General features: G+C 44.6%; 1 protein-coding gene across 2 annotated transcripts in view; it reads right to left on the bottom strand.

The window, feature by feature from the left end:
• Positions 1–22113, bottom strand: part of LOC138417333 (carboxyl-terminal PDZ ligand of neuronal nitric oxide synthase protein) — a 357995-nt gene that overhangs the window by 97675 nt on the left and 238207 nt on the right. For both annotated transcript variants that reach the window (XM_069547209.1, XM_069547220.1), the window contains exon 3: positions 8941–9033. In XM_069547209.1, the coding sequence (XP_069403310.1) occupies positions 8941–9033 (93 nt within the window). The remainder of the gene's footprint in view (positions 1–8940; positions 9034–22113) is intronic.

The following is a 22113-nucleotide window of genomic DNA, read 5'->3' as shown; positions in this document are numbered from 1 at the left end:
TTTAAAGTGACATGAGTATCCGTATAGAAAATCCTGGCCCCAAAATAAACAAACATCTTTTCACTTACTAATTTTCTTTTTCTGAAAATTCCATTAAAATCCACTTAAGTAAAAGTCATAAAATCCCATTATATTTCCCCTTAAAGGTCTTGTAATAATCCTTGCATTACTTGTAGTAGTCCTTGAGAAAGGGACCACAGAGGATGAGATGGTTGGACGGCATCACTGACTCAGTGAACATGAGTTTGAGCAAGCTCCGAGAGATGGTGAAGGACGGGGAAGCCTGGCGTGCTGCAGTTTCATGAGATCGCAAAGAGTCAGACACGACTGAGCAACTAAACAACTACAGTAATCCTTGCATGAATCCATTCAATCTATGAAGGGATAAAGAAATTATCAAAATAACTCAAAGGGTCTGGAGCATAGACAGGACTCAACAATGTTTCAGTTATTCAAAGAACCTGAGGCAAATATGGTTGGAGCATTTTAACCCTGTCTCCTCAATGTCTGGATGATGTTCCAACACCTTGAGAACTAAAGGCTCTCTACTCCTGCCCACACATCGTATATCCTTCCTATTCCATCATCTTTCAAATAAGACCCAGAGCAGTGCAGTTTCTTGAGCAAGGTGTCTCCATAGTTAATAGCCACTCAGGATTAGACTCAAGTTCTCCTGAGTTTTTGACCAGTAAGGGTGCTCTGGTACAATTCAGAATCAATGTATCATCTGAATAGCTTAAATCAGAGGGACTGATTCTTCTTTTTGCTCTGAACTTGTTTTAAACATCTCCTCTATTTTCTAAATATTATAGAGAAAAAAAAACACATAAAGAGATCAACCTTCTCTCTCACTTTTCTAATAGTCTTCTAAGGAAAAAATTTTCAGGAAAAATTTGTTTTTAAAGAGAGAAAGAAAAGCTAATGACCTACCTTTATGGGATTATAAATCAAATTTGGCTTCAACTGTGGAAGAGAGATACATTATTGAATAATAACTAGAGCCAAATTCAGTTTAACTGTGCTCAGAAAACTCAGAGCTCCAAATTATACCTGAAACCACTGTTTTTTTAGTGCTTGGAATTAAGGGCTTTGAGTTCTGGTAGCTTTGGGAGGAAATTTTCAGTTTTGCTACTCTCTGTCCTCAATGAGCTGTGGTCTCCAAAATATGCCAGAAGATGAAGACATTTCACGTTGAAACGGGAGTGGAAAAGGAGGTGGAGGACGGAAGAGAAGAGACAGGGGGACGGCGGGGGACGCTGCTCTAGAGCCCGTGGCACCTCCGAATACTTTGGAAGAAAAGAGCACCCTGCAAACAGCCCTGGGAGGGCCGGCAGGACTGAGCAAGGCTGGTCTTCCGGCTCCTTCAACCTGAAGTCCAGGCTCTGCAGGGCCTTACTGGTACCACTGGGAGCTCAAGCAGTAACATCGCTGAGGCCAATGAGCAAGGCCCAGGGGGACAAGATCTACCTCCTCACTAGCTCCATAAGTATAAAGAAACAGGGATAAAAATGCGAGTGGGCAAAGCATACCTAGTGGGGCATACTGATACCCTAGGGGCAGCTGTCCAGCATTTTGCCACACATTCAGAATTGGGGTATAACTCCTCTCTCTTACTCTTTGTCCCCTCTGTACCTACAAAGGACACTGTGGCACTGCTGAGCCTTTTAAGAGAACTCTGATTTAATTTATTAGCCCATCCCTCTCTATGCCTTTCCCCACCCTAGCAGTCTCCCCTTCCCTACTTTTCTTCTTTTTAAAAAATGTATTCCACACTGCAAGGTAATTAAAAAGTCATGAGATAGAGCAGCTTAACTTGAAGGAAGGTTCTGCTTCACATACTGGCTAATAAAAATTTTCTAGAGAAAGGAAGATTGTGTCACACAAACGTGCCCCACAGACCTCTAATTACAGGAAGTGTAACTAACCCAGGGCCCCCAGGTGCTGCATTCGAAATCCATCATTACGTACACGCAGGGGCCCCACTCCCAGACAATGATCAGCGTGCGGGGATTCTGAGAAGGCCCGTCCTCGGAGACACAGGGATCCCCCTGACAGACAATCAGAACTCCCTGGCAGCCCTGCCAAGCCTTCCTCGGACCACACTGGAGCCTAAGACACTTTCACCCAGCCTGTCTTCCTTCCTTCCGCTCTCCTTCACTTGGAGTCAGACCCACACTGAAGCCTGACAGCTATGCCAGCCTTGCCTCCACACTTTCTCCCACGGGCATTTAATCCTGTCTTGGCATTTAATTGTTGGAGGACCTAGAATAACACAAAGTGAGAAAGTAAAAAAGGAAAGATACAGGAAAGTCATATTTAGCCGCTTCATTTTCTTCATTCTTACCGGAAATTTCCCAGGTGATTCGGAAGAAAATATTTTCTTCCACTTAAGAACTTTATATACTGCTTCTCTTATACTATCAAAATTGACCTCCACTTTCAAGGCAACGAGGCTCAGGAAGATAACTTACTCCCCAGCAAGGCCACCTAGTTCAGTGGCAATTAAAGCCCAACTTGTTTACCTCTAGATCCCACGTCTCTTTGCTACTCCAAGTGACAGAACCAAAGGTTTTCACTCTCCACTGTCAGGAAGCTTTTCACTTTCAACAGAGAGAAAGGGTAACAGGCTTGCAGTGCATGTTTTTATAAGACCCTAAATGAGGCAAGCACATCCTTAACTACAGATTCTTCTCTTTCCTTTATCTAATGAGTGTAAATATCCAGTCCTCCATGAAAAGTTACAGCCATCCTGAAATTCCAAAATTTCCTGACAGGGATGGAAGCCTGGTTCAGAGGTAGTCTGCCTGGAACAGTGCCAAGAACAGAAAACAGAGTCAAGGATATGGAACCCAGAAATGGATATGGCATCTCTGGAGGCCTTCCCTAGGAACCCAGAATAGAGGAAAACTCTGTACTTCCATTTATTTCCTATCCTACTGGAAATTATCAGGAAGCACACCACAAAACCTTATTAATGTTCTTGAAAGCAATGGTGACTTCTTAAACAATTGAAAAAAAAAAACACAGCACCTTGCAAAGGCCACAGTAACTCAGCTTGGCAAGCTCCCCACACCTCCAGGCAGAACGGGATAGTCTGAAAACACAGCCACCACCCATCTTAAAGTATAACCCATACAGATACAGAAAACACAATTCAAAACTGAGGCACTAATAAGCTCTCACACGATGCACAAAACTCCTAACATGCCTGTGTTAAAACTAGCGAAAAACATGGTAGAAAGAAGACTAGATTCGGTTTAGTCCCGGCTCTGTGACTGCCCGGGTGACCTCAGGACCATTTCTGGGCTTCTCCTGTCCTCTGTTGGGGGATCAGACTTTTAAAGATCGTTCTCCCAAATTCTGGTTCTATAATTCTAAGCTGTGTGTTTTCATAGGAATGAACAGTACTCTTGAAGCCGGAAACTAGTTTCCTTGCGATGTGGTATCCCAGTAACAGGGTACAGGTTAGAAGTCAAAGACTCTGGATTAATTAATTAGGCATCTCCTATAGAGCAGTTTTTCTCTAAAGGAGTCTGAGGAGATTAGTTCACACAGAGCAACATGATGGCAGGAAGAACCCACTTGGGATCTGAACAAGACAGACCTGGTTCAAACCCCAACTTCACCACTGTTGGGACTTGAGGTCTTGGGCAAGTCGCTCAATCTTCTTTTGCAAACCAAACCTAAAAGTGATACCTACCTCACAGGATGGCTGTGCAGATCTAGTTAGTATATACTGCATCAAACAAAGCCTAGCAAATGGCAGGGGCTGAATTTCAGTGTTAGCTATTATTGTTAGATGTACTTGTTATCATCTTAGTGTGTAATAACAATCAGATGGCTCCCACTGGTCTTCTGCCTTCCCAAACAGATAAAATAGAACCAGAGAGAACACACGGCCCTTGCCCTTAATGGCTCAGAGCCTATGGGGGAAAGACACAAATAACTAAAATGCAATGCCATAGGAGCTGTGATAGACCAATGTGTGCATATAGCTAATTTTGCTGGAAAGGGTCCTACCCAGTTCCTTTAAACACAGTAAATATCTGTTAATGAGAACAGCAGAGCCTTTCTAAAACAATGCTTTAGGGGAATCCAATACACTTATTGATGTGTATTAAAAAAAACACACACACACACAGGAAACAGAGGCCCTTTAGTCCTTTTGTAGAAAAATCCTTTGGATGAAGTTCAAGACGAATCTTCCTTATTCAGAAGTCCATTCCCTAGCCAATGGTGCTGTAGTGTGACGCCAGTACTATAATAAATAATCATTATTTATTATGTTCATTATTTAAAAGATCATTATTTGGGCCTTGCTGGGAGTTGAAGATAATGTACTGACTGAGAAACAACAAAGCAAAGCCAATTATCTTTGTAGCTGGGTTTACAGCACAAATACAACCCAAGAGTCATAGGAGAACTTGAGATTCATTATCCGCTGGTGCCAGTTAAGGACAACAGCATTTTAGGCACATTAATGTAACCAAAAAGATGTTTTCATTTTTCTTCACATCACAATAAGAGATGATCCCAATATATTTGGCTACTGCCTGTATTAGAATAAAGCACCTGATGATCAGAGTCACTGAAGAAGTCCTGCTTGTAATATAACGAAGTTAGCACTTTCCACTGAGGCCTCTCTATGCTTAGGGAGGCTCTTATCCATGTTTTTTCAAATGGGACGACTGATGGAATGAGAAAGAAGGAGAAGAATGTGACAGCCAAGAGTAGCAAATAAGACTTCATTTGATCCAATTGCTAAGTACTTAATTCTTCCCGATTTAATGACACCCTCATACACAAATCATCATCACTCACCCAACTAGCCAACAGCCACGATCACTGGAAACACACTACACGCACCAGGCATCCAAGTAAGTGCTGAGCTTACAGAGATGGCCCTGATCTTAAACACTCTCTGCAGAGCAGGGAGTCCCAGTAAACACTCTTTTCCCCCAGCCAGGAGCCATACCATCATTCAACAGTCTTGGACAGGCTATGGACAGAGCAGCAGCTTGGAAGCTGCTTGGGGAAGTTCTTGACCTCTGAGGTTCCCATCCTGCCCTGGAAGTTCAGGAGACAGAAACTTTCTACACAAACCTATTTGGTCTCTGGGATCTGCTTTCTTTGTAGCACAAAAGGTTTTCAAAAGCCTGAAGAAGCATAGGTGACCTATACATACACACACATGCCCCTAAATGCATCATTCCAGAGTTGGTACAGAGTAACTGAGCTGACAAGGTTAAAGTGATCGCCTAATCCAACTCATTTAAAATGACTTGCTTAGAACCACCCAGCCAGGAAGGTAAGAATTGGGACTAGAACCTAGGTCTTTTCCTCTCAGCTGAGGGCTCCTTCCAACATGCTACACTGACCTAGTAAAAAGCAACATGCTCTTAGGAGGAGGAGGGGACCATTGCAACATTTTTATTGACTAGTACAGCACACGCACAGTGAGGGCACACCACACGGTGCCTACGGCAGAATATCAGCCACGACTCTTCCACACTTACAGCTACCTGGCAAGAGCTCCAGTCCTTAGCACTGAAATGTGCTGACTGTTCCACTTCCTTGGAGAGAAGCGGGGCACGTCTACACTTGGCCCCTCTCTATTCTACAAACAGAGACAGAGAGAAACACACACACACGGTGTCAGCATACTCACATACCAGAGGACAGTCACATGGGAATAAGATGACAAAAAAGGCTGATTGCTATTAATGTGCATTCATCTGTCAGAACCAGTGTAAAATGAACCCTGTGATTAACGCCCTTATCCAAATCACAACCACGGCCTGAAAGGGACACCGCCGGGCGGAGGTGGAGAAAATGAGATGGGAGGGGCCCCCCTTTCCCAGGCCTGGCATCAGAAGAATCACGTTGAGGAAAGACCTGTTGGGCCACCTATTCTGGGCCACTGGAGCAGGAGCCCACACTAGAGGTTACCGGGGAGAGAGTTTCAAAGTGAGTCACCAGGTCCCAGGGACTCCAAGACACTTCTCCAGCTCGGTTTTCGTGTACTCAGTGGAAGGAGGCTGGCTTCTCTGCCAGGCGACTCTGCCTCACACAGTTGCCCTTGCATGGCGTGTCATCTCAGGCATAAAGCTTAGACTCTCTAGCCTCTGTTTCTTCACATGCGGGATAAGCATGGCGCCACGTCTGGTCCATGATACACAAGGGACAGGTGAGGTGGGAAACGAGATTGTCCTCTAAGGGCAGAACCACAAAGTCACCCATACGGATCAGCTTGGACATATACTAAGTTACCTGAAAGGTACAGAATAGGCTCCAGGACAGCAGGCCCGGAAATGCACCCTAGCTGCAGGTAAACAGATTACCTGAGGCAGGAGTGCGTGTTCAGTGCGGAGGCGGGGAGATGCCAAGACACTCAGCCACAGAAGCCAGAGCCGCGAAGGCAAAGCCTGGACAGTCTGGGACAGACTCTAGGAGCAGCATGTACCCAGCAAGTCCACTCTGAACATCCGGTTTACGGTGGAGCCAGAGGCCAGGAAACACACCTGTCAGGAGCAGTCAGCTGACCTGCTCCATTTCCACACTCATGGAGCAACCCTCGAGTAACGTGTGTTGTCACATGGCGTGCCTCTGACAGAAGAATGTGCTCGGGAGGCTACCATGAGTGCCTGGTCTGGAGCACTGTACAACGTCTCAAACTGAACAAAGGACCTGATTTCTGGTTTATACGGCGGCCTCTTTTGAGCTTTGTCAGTGTGAGTTAATATCCTAAGGTCCGTAATTTCAAATCCTATGAGTCTGAGTTTCAGACTCCGAAAGGCTGCCACATCAGCAGAGGGTGGGGGGCCAGTTCAGTGAGGAAACTGTCTGCGTGGTGAGTTCCCTGACGGGACGAGGTGCCACGAATGCTGACCAAGTGAGATGTCCGGGTGACTTCCGTCGAAGGACTGGGGAGGAGATGGGACGACAATGGGCGTGAAAGCACCTTGCAGCCTGCAGCGTGCCCACAAATCACAACTACCATCTTATCCGTTGGTCCATGAGAGCACCAACCCATGAGTCGCCCCTCACGTGAAGGGCAGAGAAAAGCTACCTGACAACACAGGATGAAAGTCAAGCTGGGGCTCAGTCTTGCTGGCTGAGTCACGAGCCTGGGTACATTGGCGCATTTTTCCTTTGAGGGTCTTTCCTGCTTTTCAATTCACGTTGGTCATCATCTGTAATTTCTTTAACAGGGGCACAGGGATCCCACTGACCTGATAGGCCTCACTTATTCCAGTAACTCTCCTTCTCAAGAACCCCTGAGAGGACAATATTCTAAAGACTATCTCATGGCTAACTGCTGTGTGCACATATGTGGGGTGGAGGGAAGGGGCAGAAAAGATCCCCAGGGTAAGAATACGATGGGGACTGTTGTTCCCACAATGGAAGCTTATAAAGTCGGGGATATTTAATAAGCTATTACAAATTCCCTACTACTTGTAAATTTTTAAGGAGTTAATTCTTTATAAACAGTATATCTTCTATTTTCTTCCTATAAACTTCCAATCTCACAGCCACAAAACACTTTCTAGAACCACCCCTGGAGATATTTAGGAAGCATAAGAGAACGAGTTTGAGTTTTATATGTGGGAGATCTTTGCAAATGTCCAGCTGTCCAGAGAAAAAAATGGGCTGCCTTAAGAAGTGGTAGAGTCCTCATCAGTGGAGAGTCCAGTCATACACTGGGGAATGTCTTTTGTGAGAAGGACAGAGAAGATTTAAATCCTTGGATTGGTAAGTTGACTGCAACTTGAACATCTACCCCCTGACTTTCCTCCTTCCATGTATTTATCTTTTAATATCTCTACGTATTATGTACCTACTACTATGTATTAGTATTTGTGTTTACCTTCCATAACCCCCAGACTCAGGGTCTGCCTTGAGTCCCATTTGAATGAAGAGCAATGGAGAAAACTGAAAGTTACTTGCTCAGTCATGTCCAACTCTGTAACTCCATGGACTATAGCCTGCCAGGCTCCTCTGTCCATGGAATTCTCCAGGCAAGAATACTGGAGTAAGTTGCCATGTCCTTCTCTAAGGGATCTTCCCAACCCAGGGATCAAACCCAGGTTTCCTGCGTTGCAGGCAGATTCTTTACCATTTGAGTGACCCAGGAAGCCCTGAGAGCAATAGAGGCTTGGAACCAAAGGCAGCTCAAGATGTCTCTACATTAGTATGAATGCTGCTACGTCAATGAGTATAAAACAAAGGCCTCAGCAGAGTCTAGAGACAGGAAAGAGAAAGTGCTTCTCCTCACACATTGTCCATCAACCAAGCCCTTTTCCATTTCTTTCTGGAAACACATACACTCTCCCCTCTGACTATTATGCAGAATCTAGCCTTTCCCAGAACATCATTCTCCCATACCACACAAAACTGACACAAAACAGCCCAGTGTTTAAACAACATACACTCGCTTGGCTCTCCCCAACTCAGAGGACGGCCCATCACATGGACCAATACGTTCCTCCCATCGGGGTCACCCCCCAGCCTTCCTGCACACTGAGCGGTAGTTGCGCTGGGTCTTGAGGGCCTATTTAGGATGGGACAACTGCTTAGGAAGGCTCCTCTCACCTCCTCCCCCACTGAACCCTGCTGAACTTCAATGTAAAGCATTTCCCAAGATCAAGACTCAAAGGTAAAGGTATCAAATTGGGGAAAGGGGCAAATGCAAGGATGACAGGAGATGAACCTGTCACTCATGGGACACCAGGACTAAGCCAGTCAACCGACCAGGCCTTTTGCTCCTTGCCTTCTCTCTGCTCCAGCTGCAGCCTCTCAACACTGTTGCTGGTTAGAGCAGACCACCTCACCAGATAAGGGAAGGATTCTGCCCAGAGAGTAGCCTAGGAAGAAAAGCTACCCCACGCCCACCTACCCTGCGTCTCTCTTCAGCAGAGTTTGTGGCTCAGAGTCACTTACCTTTTTCTTCTTCTTCAGAATAACTTTCACTCCATCCACTGAAACCATAATGCTCACCTTCTTCTTCTTGATGTTCTTGGCTTTGAACTCATACTGCAAGTGAGAAGAGACAAAGAAGCGCAATCCAGTTAGAGCAGTGCATCTGCACAGACCCCGAGAGCCTGCAACCTAGAAAAGAGGGCCACAGACAGGTGGAGGGGGCTGGTGCAGATTCTGGGGACAGGAAGCACCTCAGGGGGTGTAAAAGCAGGTGGACGTCTGCAGGCAGGGGCTTGGCGATATTTGGGTTGGAACAGGGACTCTGAATGGTCACTGGTATCACACTCAGCTATCACACTGGGCCATGGGAATGGATCTGATCTATTCTATCAAGATGAAAACAGAGCCTACTCTGAGAATCTCATGAGAAATCCAGAACCTTCCCTCAATACATCATTCTGACATTTAGTGGCTTTCATTGTTAGTCAAGTTTTCCTCGCGTCTACCCAAATGCTGCTGAGACTCTATTCCACCCTCAACGAAGATTAAGAAGAGCTGGAATCCATCCTCAGATCAGGATTTTTACATTCTTTTTTTTTTTAAATAAATTTATTTATTTTAATTGGAGGTTAATTACTTTACAATATTGTATTGGTTTTGCCATACATCAACATGAATCCGCTACAGGTATACACGTGTTCCCCATCCTGAACCCCGCTCCCTCCTCCCTCCCTGTACCATCCCTCTGGCATTCTTAAAGATCATTATGAAATCTAAGTTATTCTCTACAAGGTCAAGTCCCAAATTCCCTTATCTGTAGGTCAGTCTCCAGACCTGCCCACTAGCCTGAAATATTCTAGACAGCATTCTAAAAAAGGGTATGACTACTGATGGTTACAAGGGAGGGCATCATATCACAGCCCTATATTCTAAACTTCTATCTGCGATCCTGAACAGGCCTGCTTCAGCCACAGACTACACTGCTGATGGGTGCTGGCCTTCATCCTCAACTCCAGATATTTTCCTATTACATTTCTCATTCACAGCCATTTCTTCAGTTTGTGCAGGTATTCAGAATGGTGATATAACTCTACATTTTCTTCACTGAACTTCATTCTCAGCATTTATCCATTTTCATCTGGTCCCTATCTTGGTATCACCACCTAGCAAACTTACCTGCCCAGCTCTCTAATCAAACATTTGGACTAGAGATTTAAAAATAATAATACAGGACCCAGGGCCAAAATCTCTACTCCAACCCATAAGCTCTCTTCTCTGGGACCTTTTATACTCAAGACCCTTCCCCACCATGCCACCACCCAAGCTTGGTAAGGTACCAGCTCCTTGCCTGTACATCCAAAACCTATTTCTAGTTGGTATTTTGAAAGACATGAATCTAATCCACCCTAACATGATAAAAACATAACTTACCTTGAAAATCTCACAAGAAATCTAGAACCTTTCCTTGGCCATGCTGTTCAATACTCTGATTTTAAGAACTCAAATGAGAGCTTCCTACCCTGTACTCAATCCCTTCCACTGAAATGTCAGCTCATTCTCTTCTGTTGCACAGCTAGTGCTGCCGCCCCTTGGCTGTCTGCTTCTTAGAGATAAGGACACGACCCGGCTAACTGAGGTGAAGTATTTTCTTCACATCATCAGGGCAGGTTCCGGTTTACTGCTGATCTGAGTTTCTAAGTGATGGCAACATAAATCACTCCCCAGTCTGGTGGCCATGTCTCCTATCCTCCCAATCACTCTATCCTGTCAACAGCTGTCCTTTTTACCAGGGATCCTGAAAGAAGGGCAGCAGACACATAGGAGAAAGAGAGGAAAACATCAACTTCAGACCCTGTTTCAGAGTCCAGGAACCCAGAGCCAATTAAGAATACCGTAAAGGACAGGGAGACGTGCCATCTGTACTGGAGTCTGGCTTATGAGAGGGCCTTGGTCATGTTACAAATTGCTCTCTAAGTCAATGGCTGTAAGCTGGTGGAGGGTAGAGCTGGGTGATCGGCATGCAACTCAAAGCACGGCTACAATCTGCAGGGTGTTCCCCCGACTGCAGCATTCTGCTCAGGTGCAGCACTAGATGAACTGAAATTATCTTTGGGTGGGAGAGCCAGCACGAGACTCTATAAGTCTGCTGACTTTGGCCTTGTGCCCACTGGGAGAGGTGAACCAGCTCCATTTCCTGGCCACACCTGCATTTATTTACCTCTGCTCGCAGGCTGTCAATGAACACAATCTTTCAGCTGTGCCTCCCTTGGAAACAAATCATTAAAATCACAGCTGCTCCTGCCAGTAGAAAGAGTGCAGAGGGGTGTGTTCTGATGAGCTCAGGTGGGAGATAGGGCTTAAGAGTCCAGGAAACACCCGGAGGCAGATAAAACCTGCCCGCGTCAATCTCTGCCTGCTTTATCGTCTTTGCTCTCAACCAGTATGTCACTCGCACAAGGTCCACATACTTCCTTCTTCCCTCTTTCCAGCAACAAATCAAAGCAGCGAATACTAAGGGCTTCCTTGGTAGCTCAGTCAGTAAAGAATCTGCCTGCAATGCAGGAGACCCAGCTCTGATTCCTGGGTTGAGAAGATTCCCCTGCAGGAGGAAATGGCAACCGACTTTAGTATTCGTGCCTGGAAAATCCCATGGGCAGAGGAACCTGGCAGGCTACAGTCCATGGGGTTGCAAGAGTCAGACACAACTTAGCAACTAAACCACCATCTCTGCAAGGCACGATGTCACTTCCCTGCCCTGGTTCTAGAGAGCATATTATTGCTGGCTGAACCACACCCATTAAGTGGCTTCCATTTCTGGAAAAATATGACTATGTTGCTTTATTGTTTGGTTCATGGTCCTATTGGTTTCATTCTCTTTGGGATTTTTTAAAAATCAATATCCCTGCCCTCAAACCAAGGCTGGCAAGAGACGCCCAACCAGCTCTTTGGCTGTATATCTAAAATCTAAACCGTTTCCATACTTCGTACTTTGACAACCTTGGCCGTGTCTTTAATACCCTGATCTTAAGAACTCAAAATGCAACCAACCATTCTCTTTGGAACTGGAAAACAGGCTCTGACTCGGTCACTGCCATAGTTCCAGATGGCTCTTCTTCGGTGTGTGGGCACAGTGGCAACATGGGAAAGCATGACCAAGTGATTGCATTGGAATCTCAGTGACAGTGACAACACAGGTGTCCTCCTTACACAGCTGGTGGGGTGCTCTCCGGAGTGCTTCAAAGTGAAGAGGGCCAAGAGAGGCTTCCAGGCCCCACGATCGCTGCTAGTATGCACCACCTGAGCGCTGCTAAGGCTCTTGGGTTGGATACACTCTGCACCTACTCCACGTGTCTGGTGTTTGGATGTCTCAAACCCTTTCCAACCAGAGAACAGGTACTCAAATTGCAGTTCTGTTGAAAACCAGGGAAATGAAATCAAGTGTCTGAAAAGGTTTAAATCTTTATCATGAAACCATTTATTTATATGGCAATTATACTTCATTTGGACAATCGTGTTATTATGCTCACTGGGGGGTACAGAAAATGGATTTTAAAGAGAGATGATAGGAGTGGCCAGGAGAACACAGAGAGAAGAGGCTCACAAGGACAAGCTCTCCTCTTTCTCAGACTGCACTATTCCAAGGGGTACGCAGGCCCAGGAGGAAGCATCTGTGTTCTGCCAGGTAGGAATCTAGTCTGCCCAGGTTTTGCCAGAGGCCGAAGAACAAACAGGACTGCTGGTGCTGCCGTCTGCGGCCCAGGCCAGCCTTCCACAAAGCCCATGCCAGCTTTGAAGTCTGTGCCAACCGGCCTGGCTCTTCCCCCAGTGCAGCCAGGCTGACCTGATCTATTTGCTTTGCTAGTCAGAGCCCCACCAGCAAGGACAGATTAAGCCCGACAGGACCTGACCTTTTAGGAAACAAAACATTACAAGCCCTGGAACACTAACCACTGACTAGAAAGACCAAGTGTCTGGGTTCATAAACAGAGCCTGGGGACCCTGTGTGGGAACAGCAGCCATGGGACTTAGTGTGCTGTGCCAACCAGTGAGGCCCGGGAAGAGGAGGCTGGGTAGAGGGAAGGGCCCAGGTTCAGCAGGCGCCAGGAGTAAACACTCAACCAGGACGTGAGTAAGAACGTCAGCTGGAAGTCAGAGAGCCGCTAACAGAACAGGTTATCTCCGAGGCCCCAGTGCTTCCTTATCCCCACCTCCCAGGGCTAGCTCCTAATCTTGTGTGTCTCCAGTTCCAACCACAGGGCATCCAAGAAGGAGAAGCAGGAGGCCTGTAGCAGACGTGTGTGTTAATGAAGGGACTGGCCCCGTCCTGCTGTACTGCAGAAATAAGTATTAATAACAGAATCACTTTCTTAGGAGTCAGGGGGAAGCTTGGGGCGGTATAGACAGACAGAGAGACAGACATGTACACACAACCATTTCCACGGTAATGTCTAGCTCCCTGAAGAATCCTGGATTTTTTAAATATGGATCTTTGGTTCTTCTATTACCCTGTCAACAATTTACCTAGTGATACACTCTCATCAGCTACATAGGAAGCTGATCCTCTCTTTTCCATAAAATTTCTTTTGCCCAGCTCCTTCCCACTGTCCCCACAATGCTTCCAGTTATCAATAAAGGTGCTACTTGACCAAGAGAGGAGATTTAGTTTGCAAACATAGATAGTGATGTTCTTGCTTGGCCAAGCCCCTGGCTTATAATCAGCTGTGTTTACCACCTTTCTAGAATAAGTCTTATGGCTTTGCTTCCTGCAAATGACCACAGAAAATTTTAAATGAATTCTAGTAGTGAGACTAGGCATTTTAATCACATTCTGCCCACAGTCTTGGGTTCAAGAGTGCAAACACTTTTCTCTACAGTAAAACTGTAAGCACTTCGGCCAAAGGCACCATCTTATAAATGGTTTGTAGAAAGTCACTTTGTGCTTAACATTTGAAAGTTTAACAATGTACTTGCATGTGTGTAATGCTCAGATGCTTCAGTCGTGACTCTTTGTGACCCCATGGACTGTAGCCTACCAGGCTCCTCTGTCCATGGGATTTTCCAGGCAAGAATACTGGAGTGGGTTGCCATGCCCTCCTCCAGGGCATCTTCCTGACCCAGAGATCTAACTTGCGTCTCCTGTGTCTCCTGCATTGCAGGCAGGTTCTTTATCCTCTGAGCTATTGGAAAAGCCCTGATTCCACTTACATGAGGTACCTAAGAGTAGTCAAATTCACAGAGACAGAAAGTAGAATGGTGGTCATCAGGGGCTGGGGTAAAGGGGAGAATAAGGAGTTCGCATTTAAGGAGTACAGCGTTTCAGTTTCGGAAGAAGAAAAGATCTGGAGACGGACAGTGATGATGGCTGCACAATACAAATGCTGTATGTAGACGTCGTAGAACTGCATGTTTAAGAATGGTTGACATGGACAATTTAAAGTATATTTTACCAGTAGAAGATAAACATCTGAAAACACTGTAACACATTTCTTCTCGTGGCAAGTCCACTTGAATTCTGCTTGCGCAAGGACATTTCTGTTACTCTCCCACATGCAAGTCAAACGTGCCATCCTTTTCCATACTTCCATGTAATTGCATTTGCTAATGTTTATGCCCAGAATGCCCTCCCCCCACCATCTGCTTGATGAACTCCTGCTTATTCTTAAAGTATCTACTCAGCCTGCTCCACAGGGAAGCCCTGCAGGTCAACTCCCACTTCCCATATCCTCCCACAGAACTACACCATCAACGTAGCTGCCACCGCCATATGTGAGCATACTGTCACTCACCACTGATAGGTGGTGTATTTCCCACTAGGCCAGGCCCTCCTTGAGAGCAGGAAACATCTTACACCTATTTGTACCCAAGAATATAGCACCAGGGCACAGAAGGGTGATAAATTAATGTCAAATAAATTAAGGAACACAGCTGACAGTGGTTATTTACCAAGCCTGAGAAAACATAACAGTGTCCACAAAGGGAAAATAAATCTCCCATAAGTTAATTAACTGATTAACACTCAAGCTGTTAAAACCTAGGTTCCATTCCACGGGTATAAAGACCGTAAGAAGATCTGACTCTCTTTAATTCTTTTAAACTCCACAGCATGCTGGTAAGTACCTTATCTTTTGCTTGATCCATACTTCATTAAGTGAAATAATTTAGAGCCTCCACCATTGGTCAAGGCTGTTCTCAATCAAGTCATGGCACAGAGGTAACAAATCGCCGGGATGGTCGTGCAGATGAGCCTCTGTTCTCCGGGCGACTCAGCTTCCCTAAGTTCCAGCTCCTGTGCCTATGGAGCCAGAAGCTGAAGGACAGGGTCGCCGAGGAGCGTCCATGCAGCCCCTGACACTGCTGTGTGGCTCAGTACCTTGTACTGTTCATTCCTATGAAACCTCAGAAATGTAAGCAAGACAAAGACCAAAGCTGGTGCTGAATCCACATTCTAGAATACCTGAGGATTTGGGGGAATACTAGGTACAGATATTTGTTCCTATCTATCAACCTCAAGCCCAACATAACTTATTTTAGCAAGACATATCACTGAGAGTTGGATATAAATAAAATCCCCATCAAGTGCACATTATTTAAAAGAAAGCAGAGGAGCTACTTTTTAAAGAAAGGAATATTCATTGCCATTGTAACATAAATGTAGGATGTATGTATTCACCCAGTTCTGTAGACCAGGAGATCTAAAACTTGTTTTAAATTCCTCTTGGGATACCTGATTAAATGGCAGAATCTGTATCCACAGCCAGACCTCAGAGATGCTCATTCAGCCAATCTGTGAACGGGCCAGAAGTTGGCTGCTGCTGCCTTCTTTTTTTTTTTTTTTAACTACAGAAGGCAATACAGATCACATTGCTCACAAACATTACTCTGGGCTATAGAAGCATACAACAAGAGCTTTTACATATTTTTATTTGTATCCAGAATTGCCTTAGACAAAAATCAAAGCATCTTGATCATATGTGAAAATACTATATTTTAAGTGTAGATGCTATTATAATAATTAAAACATAGATTCTTAGGAAAGCACCACTGCTATTTACAGTTATCCGTTTTCTAAATCAAAGGCATTAAAATGACATCTATTATGCTGGGAGGGAATGACCCTGGGTGGTAGACATCAGGTGTTCATAGGTTGTGTTTTACACGTTTTATATCTCTGAAATATTTTTTACATTTAAAAGTATTTTTACTTTACAAATATCTTTTCAAATTAGTACTAACATTACTTACACCCTGATAAATGGTAAAGAAATGGAGTACACTCATAGAAAAAAAATACAATAAGAGAAAAAAATACATAAAGATGCTCAATCTCACTTAATCAAAAGGCAAATTAAATGAGATTCCATTTTAATGTACCAAATTGTCAAATATTTTTACAAAATGATAATTGTCAATTATAATGAGAATATGATAGAAAAGAAATTCTAGTGAGGGTATGATAAGAGAGATACGTATATACTACTGCTGGGAATCTAAATTGGTACAACTTTTTAGGAAAGCAATTTATAAATATCTATCAGTCCTAAAAACTACTCATACCATTTGATCTCAGTACTCCCATCAACAAATTATCCTAAAAAAAATAGTCACAGACTGGCACCAAGATCTGTGTTCAAGGATTTTTAGCACATCAGTTATGCGGAGGCTCAAAAATTTATACTAAAATACAAATGAACAACAAAAGTAATTTCTCCTTCCTATAAGCATCTTTCACCTTGGTGTGAAGGCTTTATTCCTACTTACTATGTAAGTTAGGGGAAATTTGCAATTGGTCCTCTTAAGGCAATTTTGTCTACTTTGGTTTAAGACAGTGGTCCTCAGGATTAATACGTTCTTCTTTGGATCATCTTTCAGGATATCACCCTTCCTTCCCCTTTCTTTTCTTCCCAAGGAGATCCAAAGTCACAAACGGCATGAGCAGTTTAGAAATTCAGTTTGAAAGGTAGAAGGTAACTCTCCCAACTTTCCGTGCATACGCGTGTACTCGGTCATGGCCGACTTTTTGCAACCCCATGGACGACAGCCCACCAGGCTCCTCTGTCCATGGGATTTTCCAGGCAAGAATACTGCAGTGGGTTGCTATTTCCTCCTCCAGGGGGTCTTTCCAACTCAGGGATAGAACCCACATCTCCTGCATTGGCAGGTGATTGATTCTTTACCACTGAGTGACCTGGGAAGCTCTCCTCTTAATATGGCTACACTGGCTACTGGTATACATTGTCATTTTTTCTTCTTTTTCATTGAATTGTAATTAGCATGCAAATACATTGTCATTTTTTCTTCTCTTTCATTGAATTGTAATTAGCATGCAATATTATATGTTTCAGGTGTACAACACAGTGATTCCATATTTTCATACATTATAAAATGTTTACCTTGACAAGTCTATTTACCATCTGTCACCATACAGAGTTATTCCAACATTATTGACTATAGTTCCTACGGGGGCTTCCCTCATAGCTCAGTTGGTAAAGAATCTGCCTGCAATGCAAGAGACCCCTGTTTGATTCCTCGGTCGGGAAGATCCACTGGAGAAGGGATAGGCTACCCACTCCACTATTCTTGGGCTTCCCTTGTGGCTCAGCTGGTAAAGAACCCACCTGCAATGCAGGAGACCTGGGTTTGACCCCTGGGTTGAGAAGATCCCCTGGAGAAGGGGAAGGCTACCCACTCCAGTATTCTGGCCTAGAGAATTCCATGGAGTATGCAGTCCATGGGGTTGCAAAGAGTCAGACATAACTGAGCAACTTTCACTTCATTTCACTTCACAGTTTCTATGCTGTACATTACATCCATAATATGACTTATTTATTTTATAGCTAGAAGTTTGTACCTCACCTCTTAATCTCCTTCACCTATTTCACCCAACTCCCCCAAATGCTCCCCCCTTAGGCAACCACCAGATTATTCTCTGTATCTATGAATCTGTTTCTATTTTGGTTTTGTTTTTTAGATTCTGCATATAAGTGAAATCTATACTGATTTGCCTTTCTCTGATTTACTTCACCTAGCATAATACCTTCTAGGTCCACATCAGTTCAGTTCAGTTGCTCAGTCGTGTCCGACTCTTTGCAACCCCAGGAATCGCAGCACACCAGGCCTCCCTGTCCATCACCAACTCCCGGAGTTCACTCAGACTCACGTCCATCGAGTCAGTGATGCCATCCAGCCATCTCATCCTCGGTCGTCCCCTTCTCCTCCTGCCCCCAATCCCTCCCAGCATCAGAGTCTTTCCCAATGAGTCAACTCTTCACATGAGGTGGCCAAAGTACTGGAGTTTCAGCTTTAGCATCATTCCTTCCAAAGGAATCCCAGGGTTGATCTCCTTGCAGTCCAAGGGACCCTCAAGAGTCTTCTCCAACACCACAGTTCAAACGCATCAATTCTTCGGCGCTCAGCCTTCTTCACAGTCCAACTCTCACATCCATGCATGACCACAGGAAAAACCATAGCCTTGCCTAGACAGACCTTTGTTGGCAAAGTAATGTCTCTGCTTTTGAATATGCTGTCTAGGTTGGTCATAACTTTCCTTCCAAGGAGTAAGCGTCTTTTAATTTCATGGCTGCAGTCACCATCTGCAGTGATTTTGGTCCACATATGTTGACACAAATGGCAAGACCCCGTTCTTTTTCATGGCTGAGCAATATTCCAGTGATATTTCATGGCTGAGTGCTTTCATATGCCACATCTGCTTTAACCATTCATTGATGGACACTTGGGTTTCTTCCGTATGTCAGTTATTGTAAATCACGCTACTATGAAGACAGTATATATATCTTCCTGAACTAGTGTTTTCATTTTCTTCAGATAAATACCCAAAAGTGTAATAGCTGAATCGTATGATAGCTCTACTTTTAGGTTTTTTTTTTGAAGAATTTCCATATTGTTTTCCATGGCTGTACCAATTTACATTCCCACCAACATGAGGTTCTCATGAGAGTTCCCTTCTCTCTGCATCCTTATCATCACAAAGGTTTCTTACCTTTTCGATAACAGTCATTCTGACAGGTGTGAGGTGATATTTCACTGTGATCTTGATTTCCATTTCCCTAACGATTAGTGATGCTGACCATCTTTGCATGTGTCTATTGGTCATCTGTATGCTTTCTTTGCAAAAAAATATTTATTTAAGCCCTCTGCTTATTTTTTAATTGGGTTGTTCCCTTTTTTGATATGAAGTTATAGGAGTTATATCAACCCCTTATCAAATACATTGTTTGTAAATATCTTCTCTCATTCAGTAGGTGAATTTTGTTGATTTCCTTCCCTGTGCAAAAGCTTCTGAAATATTTTATCAACAAAAATTTAGAGGAATTCTTGTGTTTGAAATGTTTGGAATCACAAATGTTGACCAGATATTTCATCTTATGAAGAAGCCACTGCCTAAAAACAGTAAAATAGTTCCCAAGGTTCATTCACAGAAAACTCAAGCCTGAAACTCTTAGCCCTGTGCTCAACATCTGTTCCCTACAGCCCCAGCACCCCACCAGCCCAGAGTCTTGGCTCCAGAAAATAAAATCATCATTCATTCCTCCCTTCATCCAATACATGTGTAATGAGCTCTCAGATATGCAGGCAACTCCATTTATAAGAGGCAGCAAGAAAAGGATGAAGAATTTACTGGAAATTAACTTCACAGGATCTAGAATAGTCTCAGACTACTCAACGGAAAGCACACAGTCTACACCCCAAATTCTTTCCCATACTAATTGCACTGGCTGCCTTCATTTCCTTTGTTGCTTCCCACCCTATTCCACACCCCAGGACACATGTCAATGACCTGGGATGGGCACAGAATGCTAATGAGGACAGAAAAACATGGCAAAGGGGCCCTCTGAACGTCAGGAGGGCTTCAGGGCAGGAAACATCCAGTTCACTGCTTTCTGGAGCACTGTGAAGTGGGGCGAGAGGTTCATCCAAACACAGATGTTCTGTGGGAGGGAGACATTTTCACAGTGTGGAGAGACCGGCATGACGGTAGAGGGCAAATTAAACAGGCTCTGGGGTGATAGGCAGCGGCGGCCGCAAGTGCAGGCAATTCCAGGCTGTGTACCCAAGGGAGCCTCTGAGTGGCGGCTGCTCCCTGCAGAGAGAAGACTAGACGGGCCCTGGAATACAGCCGCCACTTTCTTTGACTGGGAGCATGCTGACAGGTCACGGGGAGCTGAACAACACCCCACATGATTAAGGGGCCCAAAGGGGTGATTTATGAAGCAAGATAAGTACCACTGCTACTAATAACCCACTGAGTTCAGGCTGCCTTTCCCTCCACTAGCTCCTGCAGCGCGGTAAAAACACATATTAGAACCTTCTCCTTTTAAGTAAACTCAGAGGCATAGATGGGTGAAAAGCCAAAACTAAAACAACAAATCCCGACTGTGACCAACTCCATTCTTCTCCTCTAATATCTAACCCAGATCATCCTCTAGGAGGTTAACACAGTATCTCATATATGTAGGAAGACAAAGGACATTAAAGTCATCTTCCCGAGGAAGAAAATAAAGACACAACAATGCTTAAACAGAATAACTCATATCTACACACACACATGCCTGAAGGGGTAAAAGCCTGTCAGTACTTAGTAGAGTCACGGATCAAGAATTTAAGGTTGCTTCAGACCAAAAATGGTTATGAGACAATGAATGCTTCTGGCTAAGGCTTGATTTATCTCTCTTTAAAAGAAGACAATCAACCATACTGTGTGACGTCCTGCATCCCTGATCATCCACCATGCACATCTCCACACTTACCTTGTAAAGTTAAATGAAACAGTTCACATCAAATATTATAAAGTCCCTGAAAGAGCCACATTGGACAGTGATTCACAACCAACATTCCCACCCTCAGCTGTGTGACCCTGGGCCCCTAACCGCTCTGGGCATTATTCTTCCCGTCTGTGAAATAGAGGTATTGGGTTAGATGCTGTTTGAGAACATTCCAGCTCTGAATGTGATTCCAGATAATACAAGGCTCACAGCCCTTGTGGGAATGGTGTGATGGGCAGGCTCACCTGAAGAGGGCAGGGGAGAAGGTATGCTAACAAGGAGATGAGGGTGTCTGGGCAGGGCAAGGCCTATTCCATAAGCAGAGGCAGAGGATGGAAGGGAGAAAGAATGCAGACAGACAGAGGAGGGCTCTCACTTGGAAAGGAAATGATTAGAGTTTTGCATAGAAAGGAGGAGGGAGTTGCATTCCTTCAGGTTCTGAAAACAGTGAAAAGCAGAGGGGCAGATGGTGAACATAATCTTGGCACCAGCACTGAGGATTCCAGAAGAAACAACGTGGGAAATGGGAAACAATCTAGGAATGACCGGGAGTATATATCAAGTACTGGGCTGTAAGAATAAAGAGACTGTCCGGATGAAATCACTAGACTGAGAAGCAGGATAAGGAAATGGTCTCTAATCTCTCTCTCTAAAGCATCTCTAAATGCTCTCAACAAGGACAGCACAAATGAGCACGGCAGACATGTTTAACATCAAACGGTCTGCCTGTACTGGAGAATCTGGGTGTAGAAGTTAGAAGGGAATTTAGAGGGTATGTAGGCATTCATGTGGGACTCCCTTGTCTAGCCTCTCTTCGCAAGCTCAGGCTTATCAGCAAAAATGAGAGAGAGATGAGATCTGGATAACCTGTGCTTGCACTCACCCATCAGTCATGAGTTTCCAGGTTTGAGGAGAAAACAACGGGGAGACCACAGCGACCACAGCAGGCCCGCATCTGCGCTGTAACAAAATGTGTACGGAAGGCCATTCTTGGGAGACTCTGAAGAAACTCTCCGGGGAGGAGAACAACAATAAAATCAGACGTGGGACAACTCGGAAGTAACAGTGTTGTCTCTGGTAACAGGTCGTACAGTCTAACTGAATTCTGGCAGCTGTGTTTGAGAAATAGTTTCTTACTATGCCTTGAAATCTACTCACAGCAGCTTCCACTTACGAGTCTCTAAAGCAGTACTTCTCAGACCTTAAGTTTCCGTATGGATCACCTGAGGATCTTGGTAAATTACAGATTCCGTGGGTCAAGGGGTAGAGGTGGATATAGGGTGGGGGGTGGAGAAGGGAAGTTCTGCCTTTCTAACAAAGTCCCAGGTGATGCTGATGCTACTGGCCCACGGACCGTACTTTGAATAGCAAGGCTCTAGGGCCAGGGTACGTAAGTCCAAACAACACTGGATGT

The sequence above is a fragment of the Ovis canadensis genome, chromosome 1, assembly GCF_042477335.2.
Source record: "Ovis canadensis isolate MfBH-ARS-UI-01 breed Bighorn chromosome 1, ARS-UI_OviCan_v2, whole genome shotgun sequence".
Taxonomy (NCBI): domain Eukaryota; kingdom Metazoa; phylum Chordata; class Mammalia; order Artiodactyla; family Bovidae; genus Ovis; species Ovis canadensis.
The sequence above is the reverse complement of the archived record's forward strand: the minus strand, read 5'-3'. Positions and strand labels throughout refer to the sequence as shown.